General features: G+C 39.6%; 1 protein-coding gene across 2 annotated transcripts in view; it reads right to left on the minus strand.

Moving 5' to 3' along the window:
• Nucleotides 1-8,065: 8,065 nt before the first annotated feature.
• Nucleotides 8,066-21,040, minus strand: part of KLHDC1 (kelch domain containing 1) — a 69,505-nt gene continuing 56,530 nt past the window's right edge. The window contains exons 12-14 of one of the 2 annotated variants that reach the window (XR_008659524.2): nucleotides 19,793-19,845; nucleotides 11,682-12,093; nucleotides 8,066-8,500 (exon numbers count right to left, since the gene is read on the minus strand). Coding sequence is in view for 1 of the 2 variants with exons in the window: in XM_055289473.2 (XP_055145448.1) it covers nucleotides 11,907-12,093; nucleotides 19,793-19,845 (240 nt within the window). In the remaining variant the exon portion in view is untranslated. Of the gene's footprint in view, nucleotides 8,501-9,721; nucleotides 12,094-19,792; nucleotides 19,846-21,040 lie in introns of those variants that run through there. The other variant, XM_055289473.2, reaches the window with a different exon arrangement.

A 21,040-nucleotide genomic window follows, 5' to 3' on the forward strand; every position in this document is an offset into this window, starting at 1 on the left:
TACCATTCCTTCTGAAACTATTCCAAAGAATACAAAAAGAGGGAATCCTCCCTAACTCATTTTATGAGGCCAGCATCATCCTGATACCAAAACCTGGCAGAGACACAACAACAAAAAAAAAGAAAATTTCAGGCCAATATCCCTGATGAACATCGATGTGAAAATCCTCAATAAAATACTGGCAAACTGAATCCAGCAGCACATCTAAAAGCTTATCCACCATGACCAAGTGGGCTTCATCCCTGGGATGCAAGGCTGGTTCAACATATGCAAATCAATAAACGTAATCCATCACATAAACAGAACCAGTGACAAAAACCGCATAATTATCTCAATAGAGGCAGAAAAGGCCTTTGATAAAATTCAACACCCCTTCATGCTAAAAACTCTCAATAAACTAGGTATTGATGGAACATATCTCAAAATAATAAGAGCTATTTATGACAAACCCACAGCCAATATCATACTGAATGGACAAAAACTGGAAGTATTCCCTTTGAAAACTGGCACAAGACAAGGATGCCTTCTCTCACCACTTCTATTCAACATAGTATTGGAAGTTCTGACCAGGGCAATCAGGCAAGAGAAAGAAATAAAGGGCATTCAAATAGGAGAAGAGGATGTCAAATTGTCTCTGTTTGCAGATGACATGATTGTATATTTAGAAAACCCCACTGTCAGCCAGGTGCGATGGCTCACGCCTATAATGCCAGCACTTTGGGAGGCCGAGGTGGGTGGATCACCTGAGGTCGGGAGTTCAAGACCAGCCTGACCAACATGGAGAAACCCTGTCTCTACTAAAAATACAAAATTAGCTGGGCATGGAGGCGCATGCCTGTAATCCCAGTTACTCAGGAGGCTGAGGCAGGAGAATCGCTTGAACCCGGGAGGTGGAGGTTGCGGTGAGCCAAGATTGTGCCATTGCACTCCAGCCTGGGCAACAAGAGCAAAGACTCTGTCTCAAAAAAAAGAAAAAAAAAAAAAAGAAAACTCCATTATCTCAGTCCAAATCCTCCTTAAGCTGATAAGTAACTTCAGCAAAGTCTCAGGATACAAAATCAATGTGTAAAAATTACAAGCATTCCTATACACCAATAATAGACAAATAGCTGAATTATGAGTGAACTTCCATTCACAATTGCTACAAAGAGAATAAAATACCTAGGAATACAGCTTACAAGGGATGTGAAGGACCTCTTCAAGGAGAATTACAAACCACTGCTCAAGGAAATAATTGAGGACACAAATAAATGGAAAAACATTCCATGATCATGGATAGGAAGAATCAATATCATGAAAATGGCCATACTGCCCAAAGTAATTTATAGGTTCAATGCTATCCCCATCAAGCTATTATTGACTTTCTTCACAGAATTAGAAAAAAACTATTTTAAATTTCATCTGGAACCAAAAAAGAGCCCATATAGCCAAGACAATCCTGAGCAAAAAGAACAAAGCTGGAGGCATCATGCTACCTGACTTCAAAATATACTACAAGGCTACAGTAACCAAAACAGCATGGTACTAGTACGAAAACAGATATACAGACCAATGAACAGAATAGAGGCCTCAGAAATAACACCACACATCTACAACCATCTGATCTTTGACAAACCTGACAAAAACAAGCAATGGAGAAAGGATTCCCTATTTAATAAATGGTGTTGGGAAAACTGGCTAGCCATATGCAGAAAACTGAAACTGGACCCCTTCCTTACACATTATATAAAAACTAACTCAAGGTGGATTAAAGACTTAAACGTTAACACCTAAAACCATAAAAACCCTAGAAGAAAACTGAGGCAATTCAGGACATAGGAATGGGCAAAGACTTCATGACTAAATCACCGAAAGCAATGGCAACAAAAGCCAAAATTGACAAATGGGATCTAATTAAACTAAAGAGCTTCTGCACAGCAAAGCAAACTGTCATCACAGTGAACAGGCAAACTGTAGAATGGGAGAAAATTTTTGCAATGTACTCATCTGACAAAGGGCTAACATCCAGAATCTACAAAGAACTTAAACAAATTTACAAGAAGAAAACAAACCACCTCATCAAAAAGTGGGCAAGGAATATGAACAGACATTTCTCAAAAGAAGACATTTATGTGGCCAACAAACATATGAAAAAAAGCCCATCATCACTGGTCATTAAAGAAATGCAAATCAAAACCACAATGAGATACCATCTCACACCAGTTAGAATGGTGATCATTAAAAAGTCAGGAAAAAACAGATGCTGGAGAGGATGTGGAGGAATAGAGATGCTTTTACACTGTTGGTGGGAGTGTAAATTAGTTCAACCATTGTGGAAGACAAGTGTGGTGATTCCTCAAGGATCTAGAACCAGAAATACCATTTGACCCAGCAATCCCATTACTGGGTATATACCCAAAGGATTATAAATCATTCTACTATGAAGACACATGCACACGTTTATTGCAGCACTATTCACAATAGCAAAGACTTGGAACCAACCCAAATGCCCATCAATGATAGACTGAATAAAGAAAATGTGGCACATATACACCATGGAATACTATGCAGCCATAAAAAAGGATGAGTTCATGTCCTTTGCAGGGCCATGGATGAAACTGGAAACCATCATTCTCAGCAAACTAACAAAAGAACAGAAAACCAAACACCACCATGTTCTCACTCATAAGTGGGAGTTCAACAGTGAGAACACATGGACACAGGGAATCACACACCAGGGCCTGTCCTGGGGTGGGGGGCTAGGGGAGGGATAGCATTAGGAGAAATACCTAATGTAGATGATGGGTTGATGGGTGCAGCAAACCACCACGGCACGTGTATACCTATGTAACAATCCTGCACGTTCTGCACATGTACCCCAGAACTTAAAGTATAATAAAAAAAAATTAAATTCTGAAGGAAAAAAATCTTTTGCCCTAGAATAGTATGTCCAGTGAAAATATCCATCAAACATGAAGGAGAAATAAAGACTTTTCAAGACAAGCAAGAGCTGAGGGATTTCATCAGTACCAGACCTGTCCTACAAGAAATGCTAAAGGGAGTACTTCAATCAGAAAGAAAAGGATGTCAGTGAGCAGTAAGAAATCATCTGAAAGTACTAAACTCACTGGTAATAGTAAATACACAGAAAAACACAGACTATTATAACACTGTAACTACTCTTAAGTAGAAAGACTAAAAATGAACTAGCCAAAAATAATAACTACAACAAATTTTCAAGAGATATATAGGACAATAATAAATAGAAATGACAAAAAGTTAAAAAGCCGGGGAATGAAGTTAAAATGTAGAGGTTTTATTAGTTTTCTTTTTGCTTGTTAGTCTATGCAAGCAGTGTTAAGTAGCTATCAGCTTAAAATAATAGGTTTTAAGATAGTATCTGTAAGCCTCACGGTAACCTCAAATCAAAAAAACATATAATGGAAACACAAAAAATAAAAAGCAAGAAATTCAATCATACCACCAGAGAAAATCATCTTTACTAAAAGGAAGATAAGAAGGAAAGGAGGAAGAGAAAACCACAAAAGAACCAGAAAACAAATAACAAAATGGCAGGAGTAAGTCCTTACTTATCAATAATAATATTGAGTGTAAATGGACTAAAGTCTCCAATCAAAAGACATGTTGTGGCTGAATGAATTAAAAAAAAAAAAACCAAGACTCAATGATCTGTTGCCTGGAAGAAATGCACTTCACCTATAAAGACACAGAGTCTGAAAATAAAGGGATAGAAAAAGATGTTCCATGCCCATGGAAACAAACAAACAAAAGAGCAGGAGAAGCTATACTTATTCAGACAAAATAAACTTCAAGACAAAAACTGTAAGAAGAGACAAAGTCATTATATAATAATAAAGGGGTCAATTCAGCAAGAGGATATAACAATTTTATATTTTTGAGATGGAGTCTTGCTCTGTCGCCAGGCTGCAGTGCAGTGGCACCATCTTGGCTCACTGCAACCTCTGCCTCCCGGGTTCAAGTGATTCTCCTGCCTCAGCCTCTCCGAGTAGCTGGGACTACAGGCGCCCGCCACCATGCCCGGCTAATTTTTTTGTATTTTTAGTAGAGATGGGGTTTCACCATGGTCTCGATCTCCTGACCTCGTGATCCACCCGCCTCGGCCTCCCAAAGTGCTGGGATTACAAGCGTGAGCCACCGCGCCCGGCCAATTTTTGTATTTTTAGTAGAGACAGGGTTTCACCATGGTCTCGATCTCCTGACCTCGTGATCCACCCGCCTCGGCCTCCCAAAGTGCTGGGATTACAAGCGTGAGCCACCGCGCCCGGCCAATTTTTGTATTTTTAGTAGAGACAGGGTTTCACCATGTTGGCCAGGATGGTCTCAAACTCCTGACCTCAGGTGATCCACCTGCCTCAGCCTCCCAAAGTGCTGGGATTACAGGCATGAGCCACCGCACCCGGCCAACAATTTTAAATATCTATGCACTCAACACTGGAGCACCCAGATGTTTAAGGCAAATATTAGTAGAGCTAAAGAGAGAGATAGACCCCCAATACAATAATAGCTGGAGATTTTTAACACCCCAATTCTCTACAATCTCTTTCGGAAGATTAGAGGCAGAGAAAATAGTTCTTCTTCCTTTTTTTTTTTTTTGAGACGTAGTTTCACTCTTGTCTCCCAGGCTGGAGAGCAATGATGCGACTGGCTCACTGCAACCTCCGCCTCCCGGGTTCAAGCAATTCTCGTGCTTCAGCCTCCTGAGTAGCTGGGATTACAGGCGCCTGCCACCATACCTGGCTAATTTTTTTGTATTTTTTGTAGAGACGGGGCTTTACCATGTTGGCCAGGCTGGTCTCGAACTCCTGACCTCAAGTGATCCACCCACCTCGGCCTCCCAAAGTGCTGGGATTACAGGCGTGAGCCACTGTGCCCAGCCTGAGAAAATATATCTTAACTAATTATATGAGGCCAACATTACCCTAATATCAAAGCCAGGCAAAGACAGGGTAAAAAAACTACAGACTAATACCCCTCATAAATATAGATGCAAAAATTCTCAACAAAATACAAACAGTCCCTAACTTACTATGGTTCTACTTAAGGATTTTTTGACTTTATGATGGTGTGAATGTAATAACCATTAAGTAGAAATAATACTTCAAATTTTGATTTTTGATCTTTTCCTGGGCTAGTTATATGCAATATCATACTCGCTTATGCTGGGCACCTGTGGCAAGCTGCAGCTCCCAATCAGCCATGCAATGATGAGGGTAAATAACCAATACTGTACTATACTGTATTCAATATATTCAACAATTTATTATAAAATAGGCTTTGTCTTAGATTATTTTGCCCAACAATAGGCTAATATAAGTATTCTGAGCATTTTTTTGTTTTGTTTTTTGAGACAGAGTCTTGCTCTGTCACCAGGCTGGAGTGCAGTGGCCCAATCTTGGCTCACTGCAACCTCCATCTTCCAGGTTCAAGCGATTGCCCTGCCTCAGCCTCCTGAGTAGCTGGGACTACAGGAGCACACCACCACACCTGGCTAATTTTTTTTTTTTTTGAGATGGAGTCTCGCTCTGTTGCCCAGGCTGGAGTGCAGTGGCATGATCTCAGCTCACTGCAAGCTCTGCCTCCCGGGTTCACGCCATTCTCCTGCCTCAGCCTCCCGAGTAGCTGGGACTACAGGTGCCCACCACCACGCCTGGCTAATTTTTTTGTATTTTTAGTAGAGACGGGGTTTCACCATGTTAGCCAGGATGGTCTCCATCTCCTGACCTTGTGATCCGCCCACCTCGGCCTCCGAAAGTGCTGGGATTACAGGCGTGAGCCACCGCGTCCGGAGGCACACCTGGCTAATTTTTTGTATTTTAATAGAGACACGTTTTCACCATGTTGGCCAGGATGGTCTCAATGTCTTGACTTTATGATCTGCCCACCTTGGCCTCCCAAAGTGCTGGGATTACAGATGTGATCCACCGTGCTTGGCCAGTATTCTGAGCCTGTTTAAGGTAGGCTAGGCTATGATGTTTGGTAGGTTAGGTGTACTATGCATTTTTTTATTTATATTTTCAATTTACAATGGGCTTATTGGGACTTAACACCAACAAAAGTTGAGGAACATCTATATTAGCAAATCCTGTGCAAAAATAATTATATACCACAATTGAGTAGGATTTATCCCAGATATGCAAGGCTGATTTAACATTTGAAAATCAATTAACAGCCAGGTGTGGTGGCTCATGCCTGTAATCCTAGCACTTTGGGAGGCCGAGGTGGGAGGATCACTTGAGGTCAGGAGTTTGAGACCAGCCTGGCCAACGTAGTGCACTCCTGTCTCTATTAAAAAGTACAAAAATTAGCCTGGTGTGGTGGCAGGAGCCTGTAATCCCAGCTACTTGGGGGGCTGAGGCAGGAGAATCACTTGAACCTGGGAGGTGGAGGTTGCAGTGAGCCGAGATCACACCACTGCTCTCCAGCCTGGGCAACAGAGGGAGACTGCGTCTCAACAACAACAACAACAAAAATCAATTTACATAATCAATCACATGAGCATATCAATAGATACAGGAAAAGCACTGGACAAAATACAACACTCATTCGTGATAAGAACTCTCAGCAAACTAGGAATAGACAGGAATCTCCTCGACTTAATAAAGAACATCTACAAAATACCTATGCTAACATAAGACATAATGGTGAGAAAGTCAAAGCTTTCCCTTAAGATCAGGAACAAAGCAAGGATGCCCTCTCTCACCATTGCTTTCTAACATCATACTACAAGTCCTAGTTAATGCAATAAAATAAGAAAAGGAAATTTTATACAGATTGGGATGGAAGAAATAAAACTGTCTTTGTTAGCAGATGACATGATCATCTATGTAGAAAATCTGACCAGAAAATCCCTCCTGGAACTAATAAGCAATTATAGCAAGGTTTCAGGATACAGAATTAATATATAAGAGCCAATCATTTTCCTATATCAGTAATGAGTAAGTGGAATTTGAAATTAAAAACACATTAGCATTATGTTAGCAACACCCAAAATGAAATACACAGGTATAAGTCTAACAAAATATGAATAAAACTTAGATGAAAATCTTCAAAGAACATCTAAATAATTGGAGATATATTCCATATTCATGGACAGGAGATTTACTGTTAAGATATCAGTTCTGGTTGGGTGCAGTGGCTCACGCCTGTAATCCAAGCACTTTGGGAGGCCGAGGTGGGCGGATCAAGAGGTCAGGAGTTCGAGACCAGCCTGATCAACATGGTAAACCCCATCTCTACTAAAATACAAAAATTAGCTGGGTGTAGTGGTGCGCACCTGTAATCCCAACTACTGAGGAGGCTGAGGCAGGAGAATTGCTTGAAACCGGGAGTCAGAAGTTGCAGTGAGCCAAGATCGCGCCATTGCACTCCAGCCTGATCGACAGAGTGAGACTCCATCTCAAATAAATAAATAAATAAATAAATAAATAAATAAATAAATATCAGTTCTTCCTCACTTGATCTACAGATTCAATGCAATCCCAATAACAATTCCAGCAAGTTAATTTGTACATATTGACAAACTGATTCTAAAATTAATATGGAAATGCAAAAGATCTAAAATATTGAAAGAGAACATCATCAGAGGACTGCCACTACCCAACTTCAAGACTTGCCATAAAGTGACAGTATTAAAGACAGCATAGTACTAGCAAAAGAATAAACAAATGCAGCAGAATGGAGATCTCAGGAATAGATCCACATGAATATAGTAAACTGATCTTTGATAAAGGAGAAAAGGCAGTATTAATGAAACAAAGATAGTCTTTTCAACAAATGGTGCTGGAACAACTGGACATTGACATGCAAAAATATGAATCTAGACAAACACTTTACATCTTTAAAAAAACTTAACTCAAAATGGGCCACTGACTTAAATGTAACACATAAAACTGTAACATTTGTAGAAGAGAAGAGAAAACCTGGATAATCTTGGGTTTGGTGATGACTTCAGATACAACACCAAAGCACAGTCTATGAAATAAAGAACTGATGAGACGAACTTGCTCTGTGAAAGACAATGTTAACCGAAGCCACAGACTGGGAGAAAATTTTACAAGTCACTGCTGATAAAGGGCTGTTATCTACAATATACAAAGAATTCCTAAAACCCAACAATAAGAAAATGAATAACCTTATCGAAAAATGGGCAAAAGACCTGAACAGACACCTCGCCAAAGTATATAGATGGCAAGTCAGCATACGAAAAATGTCAACATCATATGTCATTAAGAAATTGCAAATTAAAACAATATGATACCACTACATATCTAGTAGAACAAAGAAACCCAAAACACTGACAACACCAAATGCTGGCAAGGATGTGAAGCAACAGGAACTCTCATTCATTGAGTATAGCCACTTTGGAAGGTAGTCTGGTGGTTTCTTAGTAAACTAAATATATTCTTACCATATGATCCAACAATCTTGATCCTTGGTATTGATCCAAATGAACTGAAAACTTGGTATTGATCCAAATGAACTGGAAATAAAACATATGTATAGCAACTTTATTCATAATTGCCAAAACTTGGAAGCAACCAAGATGTTTTTCAGTAGATGAATGGATAAACTGTGGCATGTCAGACAATGGAATATTATTCAACGCTAAAAAGAAATGAGCTATCAAGCTTCGAAGAGAAATGGAAGAAAAGTAAATGCATACTGCTAAGTGAAGAAGCCAGTATGACTATATGACATTCTGGAAAAGACAGAATTATGTAAACAGTAAAAAGGTCAGTGGTTTCCAGGGGTTAGAGAAGAGGGAAGAATGAACGGCAGAGCACAGAGGATTTTTTAGGGCAGTGAAACTATTTTGTATGATACGACACTGGTGAATACATGTACTTATATACATGTCAAAACCCACAGAATATACAACACCAAGAATGAGCCATAATGTAACAACAGACATTGAATCATTTGAAAAAATCATGCTGTGCCCACAGGCTGGACTGTATGGCAACTTCATCAAACTGGAAATTCCAAAAGAATTAAATTAATACAATGGAAAGAGAGGCACAAAAAACATGAGTGGGGGGATCATCTGCTCCTTAAAATTGCTTCTTTTCCTCCCAGAAATTCTGAAATCTAAATTTTAATTCATCAATAGTATGCACTACCCTGACAATTATTCTATCACGGTGACTTTATTTCTCTCACATACATGTATAAATGACACACTGGTGGCCGGGCGTGGTGGCTCACGCCTGTAATCCCAGCACTTTGGAAGGCCAAGGCAAGCGGATCACTTAAGGTTACGAGTTTGAGACCAGCCTGGCCAACAAACCCCGTCTCTACTAAAAATACAAAAATTAGTGCTGGGCGTGGTGACGTGCACCTGTAATCCCAGCTACTCGGGTGGCTGAGGCATGAGAATTACTTGAACCTGGGACGTGGAGGTTGCAGTGAGCCGAGATCGCGCCACTGCATTCCAGCCTGGGCCACAGAGTGAGACTCTGTCTCAAAAAAAAACCCCAAAAAACAAAAAAACCCCACATTGGTGAAAACATCAGTGTGTGTGTCAGCTGACAGTACAAAGTTCCAAAGTATATATATATATGTATGTATATGTATATATATATATATATTTTTTTTTTTTGAGATGGAGTCTCACTCTGTTTCCCAGGCTGGAGTGCAGTGGTGCAATCTTGGCTCACTGCAACCTCTGCCTCCCAGGTTCAAGTGATTCTCCTGCCTCAGCCTCCCGAGTAGCTGGGACTATAGGTGCATGCCACCACACCCAGCTAATTTTTGTATTTTTGGTAGAGAAAGGGTTTCGCCATGTTGGCCAGGCTGGTCTCGAACTCCTGGCCTCAAGTGATCTGTCCACCATGGTCCCCCAAAGTGCTGGAATTACAGACATAAGCCACCATGCCCGGCCTCTAAAAAATATTTTTAAAGGTGCTTTTGCAAAAATACTATTTGGAAAAAAAGTACACTAATTTTGATGTGTTAGTTATCACATTAAAAATAATAATAACCTTAAAAGAATCCTTTCTGACAATGGTAAGAATATTCTGAGATTTTTATTTTTTTTTAACAGATAGGGTCTCTTTATGTTGCCCAGGCTGGTCTTGAATTCCTGGCCTCAAGCAAGCCTACTGCCTCAGCCTCCCAAAAGTGCTGGGATTACAGCCATTAGCCACTGCACCTGGCCAGATTTTCATTCTCTTAAAGCCCATGAGAGTGTGTATTTTGAGGGGGCTAATCCAACTTTTAATGTTCCAAATACACCATTTAAAAATAGAGGTGCTCTTCTAAGAGGCGGGACAAGGCATTCACATAATCCAGAAGCCATTTTAAAACGGTGTTCCTTCTGCTCAATGTTATCTATCAGTTACCTAATTAGGTCTTGATATATTTTTGCCTTAAATATAAAAGGCTGATGCTAAAGTTCATCAGCATCACAGCATAATAAGGTAATTATTTCTAAGATGTGAATTACTTGTGAGATTCATTTTCTAAATCTGTTATTCAGCCTAAAAATAGTGAGAAAAATGAAAACTGACAATGAAATATTTTTTGTATAATCAATTCTAATGACTGCTTTACACTGACAAAAACGGTAACAGTAATTATATACACTTTGTACAATAAATAAAATGTAAAAAAAATTTCAATACATAAATAGAAGCTTTACACATCCAAAATACAGTACATATATATGAAATATCTCTCTAAAATTCAATGAAATACTACAAACTACTATAATTTCCATTATAAATTATATATATTTCAATATAGAAATATTTTTCTTTAACATTTTAAATTTCAGAGATAACTTGCATGGTAATATTGTGGAGAATAATTTTATATACCAAGCTTTTTAGTAATTAATTGTAATTAATAATTCAATGGAAGGGCATGATTGTGATAATATAAAGAAAAATTTCTTAATTATGCCAAAAGTACCATTTTTAGGAATATAAAGATACAGTGTTCCATTTCTGTATAGATGGTAATGCTGAAAATGAAAGGGAAGGTATTAGATTTTTTCAGTATCTGTCTTGAGCACAACTCTGTAGAATGGTATGGGCCAAACTGAGGGATTTCTATAAAGTCAAATTACTAGATTACCATCCCATCTCATTACTTACAAAAATTACTTTAGAAGCAGTCTTCTAAGGCAAAATGTATTTTCATATGTCTCAAAAGTTAATAAAAATACTGCTTCTCAATGTTTCAAAGCCTGTATGATAAACCTCCACTTTATGTACTTTAAAACATGGTCTTTATATATAAACTAAACAAACTAATAACTTAGGGGTAATGGAGAGACAACTGAAGACATTTATTCCTCTATTCAAATAAAGGTGAGGAAAAGTTATGATGATGCCTAAGAATACTTTACTAGGTAAGTGTCGAAAAGGGCAGGAGTTCAATATTTAATACCATTCTCGTGTTTGCCTATTTTATAATATTTGGCCCACTGTATTAGTTATTCAAGGAGAACCTTAGGTAATTTTAAAATGACTTGAGAAACTTTATTCTTTCTGAAAGTGTATTTGTAGTGTTTTGACATACATACATGTATTTATATATTTATAAAATTATGTTGCGGATTTCTGAAGTTCTTGAGAGTAATTTCTTATTCTCAAATGTATGTAATCTTTCCAGTAAAGAATACACATTGAGTTAAAATCTGTTATAACTGTACTTACTTTCAGAAAGAACATTTGTTCTGCAGCTTGTAAGGCAATTTGTTTACAAATATAAATTAATCTGCATTAACTTCGTTTTTCCATACATCCCATGGCATATAGTCACTTAACAGACTATTTGTATTCCAAATTTTATCCTTTAAATAAAGCCTGCAATTTGGGAGTGTAAATGTATAGTCTGATTAAAATGTTAAAACATACTAAATATGTACAGTATATAACAATTTAATTGCTACTGATCCACTGATATTTATTTTCTGTTTCTTCTTTTTGGACTCTTTGTTCTTCTCGGTGATTAGCTGCAGCCCAAAATGTTATTTTTTTGAGTACTTGTTGCAGAAGTTTAGGAGGTAATAAAGATATCTGACTTTCTAACATGATAGAATTTTTACCAATGCAGTCAAGACATGACCTGTAAATAAAACATAACAGAATTATTAGTCTTGAACCTGAGGTTATAAAATAAAACATTTACAGTGAAGAATTCTTTCTTTTTTAACATTGTAGTATTGGACTTTCACGGGTTTTTTTAATTTTTAATTTTTGTCAGTACATAGTAGGTATATATATTTATGTGGTACATATGTTTTGATACAGACATGCAATGCATAATAATCATGTCATGGAAAATGGGGTATCTATCCCTTCAAACATTTATCCTTTGTTATAGTTAAGTATTCCTAAAATTTAAAATCATCATAAAAATTTTACATGGCAATGTATTCATATGTTTTGTTTGGAACATGATAGGATTTTTTTCCCAGTGCACCACAATAATCATATATTTTTATAGAATAGAGACTAAATCTGACCAAAATCCAATGGAAACAGAATATATGGCTTACCATGCATAATGTTCTTTAAGTAAAAATGATTAAGACTTAATTTCAAACCAGATGAGTCTGTAGCAGCTCCTGTTTATGTTATCCTTTCAGTCGGCCCAATAACCACATACCCTTCTCCCAGAACTGTCCTTTGCTTCTGTCACCTCAAGATGAAACATCTGTTTTTATATCTGCTCCACGTTTCTTCCATAAACAACTGCACGGGGGTTACACACTTGACTTATTTGACCCAGAGAGAGCAGGGTGAAAGACAGGAATGGAGCAATACAGAAAGTGCCAAGAGACCACTTGGGTTTCTACTCTTCTTGGGGCCTGGGTATTCATTTCTTTTCCCCTTTGATTCCATTAGACTAGAGGGCAGTATCCTTCCAAGTACAATGCCCTTTTTAATCTTATGCTATTTTGAAGAGGGTTTTGTACTGTAAAACCACAAGAAACTTAGGAACTATCAAAAAAGCATCTGTTTCAATTAATAAACTTTAATTCAAAAAAATAAGTGTTAAAAATTTTTTTAACAGACTCATTTGATTCTGCTGTGGTTAACTTTAGTTGTCATTTTTACAAGCACTTATACTCTAGAGATTTAGATGTTCTTCCATACTCTTACGAAGTTTTTTCCCTCCACTCTGGAACAACTCTAAACAAGAAGTGAGTTAAAATGTCCTGGGAGGTTGAAGTACAGGTACAGGGTTCTGTGGGAATCAGAGGAGGAGAATAACTAAGACAACCTTAGCAAGCCAGGGGAAACTCTCCAGATGGGAGGTCCAAGCTGAGACCTTGAGGTACTCAACAAATTAAAGAAACAAAGGTATTCCAGCTAGAAGAACCACATTTGCAAAGCCCTAGAGATGAGAAATAAGATTACAGAAACTGCGCTTCTATTGTCTAAATACAGCTGGAGGGCAGAGCGTGAGAGTGGGGCCTGGCCAGAGCGAGACAGATGAATGCAGGCCCTGAGTACCATGCGAAGGAATCTGCAGTTTATCTCTGGCAGTGGGAGCCAAGCAGGAATCATCACAACACAACATGTAATACGTCAGCTTTCCATAGTAATATATAAGAATATTTCATAACTAATTTTTTTTTTCCTGAGATGGAGTCTTTCTCTGTTACCCAGGCTGGAGTAACAGTGGCCTGATCTCAGCTTACTGCAACCTCCCACTCCTGGGTTCAAGCAATTCTCCTGCCTCAGCCTCCTGAGTAGCTGTTATTACAGGTGTGCGCCACACCACGACTGGCTAATTTTTGTATTTTTAATAGAGATGGGGTTTCGCCATGTTGGCCAGGCTGGTCTTGAACTCTTACCTCAGGTGATCCGCCCACCTTGGCCTCCCAAAGTGTTGGGATTACAGGCCTCACTGTGCCCAGCCTCATGCCTAATTTTTATAATAGCCCCAAATTCCCAAATTGCAGATATCCTAAATATCTATTAATAGACTAGTTAATAAATTGTATTTTTTTTTTTTTTTTTTTTGAGACGGAGTCTCACTCTGTTGCACAGGCTAGAGTGTAGTAATGTGATCTCGGCTTACCGCAGCCTCCGCCTCCCAGGTTCAAGCAATTCTCCCACCTCATCCTCCCGAGTAGCTGGGACTACAGGCACGTGCCACCGTGCCCAGCTAATTTTTTTGTATTTTTAGTCCAGACATGGTTTCACCACCTTGGCCAGGCTAGTCTTGAACTCCGAATTCCTGCCCTTCGGTGATCCACCTGCCTTGACGTCCCAAAGTGCTAGGATTACAGGTTTGAGCCATTGCCAATAAATTTTATTTCCACAAGATAGAACCTATATAGCCATTACTAACTTAAGTATAGATTTATTACACTGAATGATTATTTACATGAAAGATATTACAAAACAGCCTGCATAATTTGATCCTTTATACACACTCACATATACATATATGTTTACTGCTCTTGCTGAGGTTTCCAATGACCTCTTAGCATGATTAAGTTCACTCTAATCATTTAATAAAATCATTAAAATCATGTATATATGGTTATATATTGATCATTATATAAATGATTTATATATAAAATCTGTCTCTGCTGGGCGGGGTGGCTCACGCCTGTAATCCCAGCACTTTGGGAGGCCGAGGCGGGTGGATCATGAGGTCAGGAGTTTGAGACCAGCCTAGCCAATATGGTGAAACCCTGCCTGTACTAAAAATACAAAAATCAGCCGGGTGTGATGGTGCGTGCCTGTAATCCCAGCTACTCGGGAGGCTGAGGCAGAAGAATCGCTTGAACCTGGGAGGTGGAGGTTGCAGTGAGCCAAGATTGCACCACTGCACTTCAGCCTTGGTGACAGAGTGAGACTCTGTCTCAAAAGAAAAAAAAAAGAAAAAAAATTTCTCTCTCAGTATATGTATTTAACTTTCTTTTGTATCCAGCCTAGTTCACCTGCACTTCATTCTCTTGCTAGCAATTTTAATCCCCTTCACCGTTTCTGTTACCCATCCCAGCCAAACTGCAATGATGGATAAATTCAGCCGGTCATCTCCTTTCTGCACCTGCGACCCAGCTGTTTAGTGCTACTGGGGAAAGTCATGTTTCTCAGCTATGGTGCCACCACATATTGATGATATTCTACCTCAGCTGCGTGCTACTTTGTTATATATCCCACAGACAGACGTCAGCATCTTCCTGCAGTCACCTAGGCAGCTACTTCAAATCTTCACCATTCATCTTAAGTTCTTATCCTCACCTCTCTTTTCTCTTATCAGATGACCTCACTATCAACTAGAACTTCTCAATGTCCTGCCCCAACCCAAAAAGTTTTCTATCTAGATATCCATACTTCCTTCTTTCTCTACTATTTTAAAGAAAAGAATCCTTTCTCCAGTCAAGGACTAATTTAAAAATCTGTTTGCTAAAATCACCTTCTCAAGACACTGCTCTACCCGCTTTTCCTGCATTTTCTTGTGTTTCTAACAACCTACTCTCCATTGGCTTCTCCTGCCCAACTGGCATATAAACAAACATATTCATCCTCCCTTGGTCTTGGTGCTCTTCCCCAGAAGTCACCCTTCACCAACAGAGAAATGGTGGAGAAGGGGATTAAAATTGCTGGCAAGAGAAAGAAGTGCAGGTGAACTAGGCTGGATATGAAAGAAAGTTAAGGCCAGGTGCGGTGGCTCACACCTGTAATCCCAGCACTTTGGGAGGCCAAGGCGGGCGGATCATGAGGTCAGGAGATTGAGACCATCCTGGCTAACATGGTGAAATCCCATCTCTACTAAAAATACAAAAAATTGGCCGGGTGTGGTGGCGGGCACCTGTAGTCCCAGCTACTCCAGAGGCTGAGGCAGGAGAATGGCGTGAACCCGGGAGGCGGAGCTTGCAGTGAGCCGAGATGGCACACTGCACTCCAGCCTGAGTGACACAGTGAGACTCCATCTCAAAAAAAAAAAATAAAAAAAAAGAAAGAAAGTTAAAACTGGAAGGGTGGAAGGGTCTTATTATTTGGAAAACTGAGAAGAGTCCAAGGAGTAAGGGAGTGTAAGAATTAAAAGGATAAGAGGTTTCTGGTCCAAGAGGAGGATGGGAGTTTAAGATTTCACAGGTGTAACTGTGCTGAGCAAGGTCATAAAGAATGAAAAGAGTTCTCCACACAGACGCTAAAATCAGTCAAGAAAAGGGACTGTGGTGAGCCAGGGCCAAAGTCCTCAGTGACTGGGGGAAAATGAGCCGGAGGTTAGTAGATGGCAACACCTGCATGTGAAATGATAAAACCTGGAAGCAGTGGTGAGAAGTGAGACTACGGACACTGGATCCTTGACTGTGAAAATGGAGATGAGGGAAAATACATACTATCCACAGTGCTTTTCAATCCAAATGTTCTAGGATCTCTTTACAGTAGTCTTTCCTTGTTCAGATCTCCCTTCTCTTGGTTTTTGTGCTACCATTATCTCCTGGCTAGCCTTCAACTTCTCTGGTCACTCTCTTGCTGCCTCCTTTTCTTCTCCCTACCCCTCAAATGTAGTTAAGTTTCTAATGCTGAATTGTTGGCTTCCTCCTTACTCCTAAAACTCCTCCTGGCCAGAGCTAATCCACACTTACTGATTCTCCAATGATTCTGAAATTTTATGTCTGGCCCAGACCTCTTTCCATATATTTAAGCATTTAATGGATAGCTCCACTAGAGTTCCCACAAACACTTAGCACGTCCAAAACCAAAAACTCATCATTTCTACGCTTATGCCATCTTCAGACTGCTGCCTTTCTCCACATTCCTCCTATCATTAATTCTTCCCACTCCTTTTCCTTGGCATCTATTTAACTACCAAGTCCATTCTCCCTCCTAAATGTCTCCATCTCCCTTCCTTCTCCAGCCCCATTGATACTTTCCAGATCAGACATTCACTCTGTACCTGACCACTGTAATAGTCTCTTTACCGATTTTCTTTACCCAGTCACACATCCCTTCAATTTTTCATCCACTCTGTTGCCAGAGGAATTGTCTAACTTGTAATATGATCATCTTATTCCCTTCCTCCAAATTTTTCAATGGCTCTTGATTTCTTTTACACCAGATAGTGTAAAAGAGAGATAAAGTTCTAGATGACATATGATTTCTGATTTCTTGTCCAACATCATTTCTTGCAACTCTCTGCCTCACACTACATTCCAGGAATGCTCAAGAATTCAGCATCCAGAACACACTATGCTTTTATATATATCTTTACATTAACACCCTTGCACTGTTTGTTCATGGCAAATTCTTAGCTCAAATCTTTCTTCCCTAACCTTTGCCATCTTAATCATAGACAGACAAAAGGCCTTCTTCTCCAGTATTCTCATAAACTTTGTGTATGTTTCTCTTGAGGCAATTTCCTTTTTCTATTGTAGAAAAAGTCTGGAAGCTTGAAAGTCTACCTTCTATATTATTAGCAAGTTTAGGGAAAGGCCATGCCTTCTTATTTCATGGCGCAGTGCCTTCCCAAGTAGGCACTCAAGTGTTTCTTGATCCCTGCACATGAGGAACTTGCAATCCAAAGTGCAGGCCACACCCTGGACTAATTAAATCACCATCTGTGGGGGCAGAGCACAGGCATTAATTTTTTTGAAGCCCCTCATGAGAGTTTAGTTTAAGAACTACTGTGCTAAGAGAAGGGGTAGTTAAGAAAGATGTCAGAGGCCGGGCGCGGTGGCTCACGCCTGTAATCCCAGCACTTTGGGAGGCCGAGGCGGGAGGATCACGAGGTCAGGAGATCGAGACCATCCTGGCTAACACGGTGAAACCCCATCTCTACTGAAAAATACAAAAAAATTAGCCGGGCGAGGTGGCGGGCGCCTGTAGTCCCAGCTACGTGGGAGGCTGAGGCAGGAGAATGGCGTGAACCCCGGGGGATGGAGACTGCAGTGAGCTGAGATCGCGCCACTGCACTCCAGCCTGGGTGAAAGAGCGAGACTCCTTCTCAAAAAAAAAAAAAAAAAAAAAAAAAAAAAAGAAAGATGTCAGAAAGGTCCAGTTTGAGCTACTCTAATGGTTTTCAGGTGGTTCATGTTATAGAACATCTAAATGTTACAGTATACTCCTTGAAATATAACATGTCCCCTCTCTTTATCTCTCTCTTTCTCATATGTCTTCGATTATGTTATTCCCTCTGCATAAAATTCCCACACTTGTTCACTGGGCAATTTCTACATCTCTCAAATCCTTCCTCCCAACTCTCACAGGTAGAAATAGGGGCTTCTTCCGTAATCCTCCCACTAAACTTTGTATAGATTCCTTTTAGAGCAAGAATGTATGAGCTAAGACACTATAAGTCATATCACCAACTTAATACTAGCTTTGGGGTTAAAAAAGAAATTATTCTATATTAAATGTCTGTGTATGTGTGTATATACAGTCAGCCCCCTGTATCTGTAAGTTCCTCCTCTGTGGATTCAACCAACTGCAGATTGAAAATGTAGTTAGGCTTATTTTTTTTTTTTTTTTTTTGAGATGGAGTCTTTCTCTGTCCCCTACGCTGGAGTGCAGTGGCGCGATCTCGGCTCACCGCAACCTCCACCTCCTGGGTTCACACCATTCTCCTGCCTCAGCCTCCCAAGTAGCTGGGACTACAGGCGCCCGCCAACACGCCCGGCTAATTTTTTGTATTTTTAGTAGAGACGAGGTTTCACCGTGTTAGCCAAGATGGTCTCGATCTCCTGACCTTGTGATCCACCTGCCTCGGCCTCCCAAAGTGCTGGGATTACAGGCTTGAGCCACCGCGCCCGGCCGCATGACAGTTGCATCTGTACTGAACATGTACAGACATTTTTTTCTTGTAATTATTTCCTAAACAATACAGTGTAACAATTATTTTCATAGTATTTAAATTGTATTAGGAATAATTATGAATAATATAGAGATTATTTAAAGTATATAGTAGGATGGGCATAGGTTTATATGCAAATACTACATCACCCTATATAAGAAACTTGAGCATCCATGAATTTTGGTATCCGAGTGGGGGTTTTCCTGGAACTGATCCCCACAAATACCAAGGAATGACTGTATATAACATATATATGATATATATTATTAGGCACATTCCAATTTCCAAAAAGTTAAAATGTGAAAAATGTCAGGCTTAGAATTAAGGAAATATAGTATGTTTAATATTACCATATAAACTAAAGGCAATTTTACAAACAAAACAGTGACTGTATTGTATGTGTACACACACACACACACACACATACACACACATATATATATACACAAAATATATATACACACACACACATATGTGTGTGTATATATATATATATTTATTTATTTATTTTTTGAGACAGGCTTTCAGTCTATTTCCAGGCTGGAGTACAGGAAACATGATCATAGCTCAATGCAGCCTCAAACTCCTGGGCTCAAGCCATCCTCCCACTTCAGCCTCCCTAGTAGCCACAGTAGCCAGGACTACACACGTAAGCTACCACGCCAGCTACTTTTTTTTTTTTTTGTAGAGTTGTGGGTTTCACGATGTTACCCACACTGGTCTTGAACTCCTGACCTCAAGTGATCCTCCTGCTTTGTCCTCTCAGAGCACTGGATTACAGGTGTGAGCCATCATGCCAAGCATGTATATTTTAATTTTTAAAACTCACATTGGTGTATAGTTCACCATTATAAATTTGATTATACTCTTAGGAAGATGTGAACATATTCTTGAATTCATGTAATAAACAACCTGAAAAATATTTCAACGCTTCCCAAAAATGAGAAGGAAATTATCATATATTCATAGCAAATATATAGAAAATATTAAATTTGCTTACCTGAGTAGTGAATAAGGCTGTGTTTGAAAGATCAATAAATCATTGCAGTGACCCTAATCAACATAAAAAAGGCATTATTTTTTGATAAAAATAACAATGAATTAATAATTGAATGTTTCTTAATTTTATAAATGTAAAAGGTATTGTATAAGGCAGCAAATAAATCTAGTTGTTGACACACACACACAAATTCATGCACACACATAAACATACACGTACATACATATACCTGCTACCTACAAACTTTGAGTTTGTGGTTTCCAATTTTCGGTGACCAAATTTTAACCTAACCAATAGCCTACATAATTGCAAATTTGAAAATAAGAAATACATTCTTCACCGAGAAGTGAGTTAAAAAATAACAGTAGTGGTTTTCTTTTCTTTTCTTTTTTTTTTTTTTTTGAGATGGAGTCCCGCTCTGTCACCCAGACTGGAGTGCAGTGGTGCAATCTCTACTCACTGCAACCTCCAACTCCCAGGTTCAAGCGATTCTCTTGCCTTAGCCTCCTGAGTAGCTGGGATTACAGGTGCCCACCACCATGCCCCGCTAATTTTTTCTGTATTTTTAGTAGAGACAAGGTGTCACCATGTTGGCCACGCTGGTTTCGAATTCCTGACCTCAGGTGATCCACCCGCCTCAGCCCTCAGCCTCCCAAAGTGTGATTACAGGCGTGAGCCACCACACCCAGCCCAGTAGTGGTTTTCAAACTTTTTTTTTTTTTTTTTTTTTTTGGAGACAGGGTCTGGCTCTCCTGCCCAGGCTGGAATGGAGTGGCGCAATCAGAGCTCACTGCAACCTCTGCCTTCCTGGCTCAAGCCATCCTCCAATCTCAGCCCCACAAGTAGCTGGGACCACAGGAACAGGCTACCACATCCAGCTGTTGTAGAGACAGGGTTTCACCATGTTGCCCTCGCTGGTCTCAAACTCCTGAGCTCAAGCAATCTGCCGGCCTCAGCCTTCCAAAGTGCTGGGATTACAGGTGTGAGCCACCATGCCTGGCACTTTTTTTGTTTTTAAGTTGAACTTTTTCTTTCAAATAACTCATATGTAAAAATTTCCTCTTTATCTTGTCCTCCTTTTCCAGGTGGTTTCAAGATTCCCTGAGAATTCTTTTTTTTTTTTTTTTTAGGATGGAGTCTCGCTCTGTTGCCCAGGCTAGAGTGCGGTGGTGCGATCTCGGCTCACTGCAACCTCTGCCTCCCAGGTTCAAGTGATTCTCTTGCCTCAGCCTCCTGAGTAGCTGGGAT

Source organism: Symphalangus syndactylus, chromosome 8, assembly GCF_028878055.3.
Source record: "Symphalangus syndactylus isolate Jambi chromosome 8, NHGRI_mSymSyn1-v2.1_pri, whole genome shotgun sequence".
Lineage (NCBI taxonomy): Eukaryota > Metazoa > Chordata > Mammalia > Primates > Hylobatidae > Symphalangus > Symphalangus syndactylus.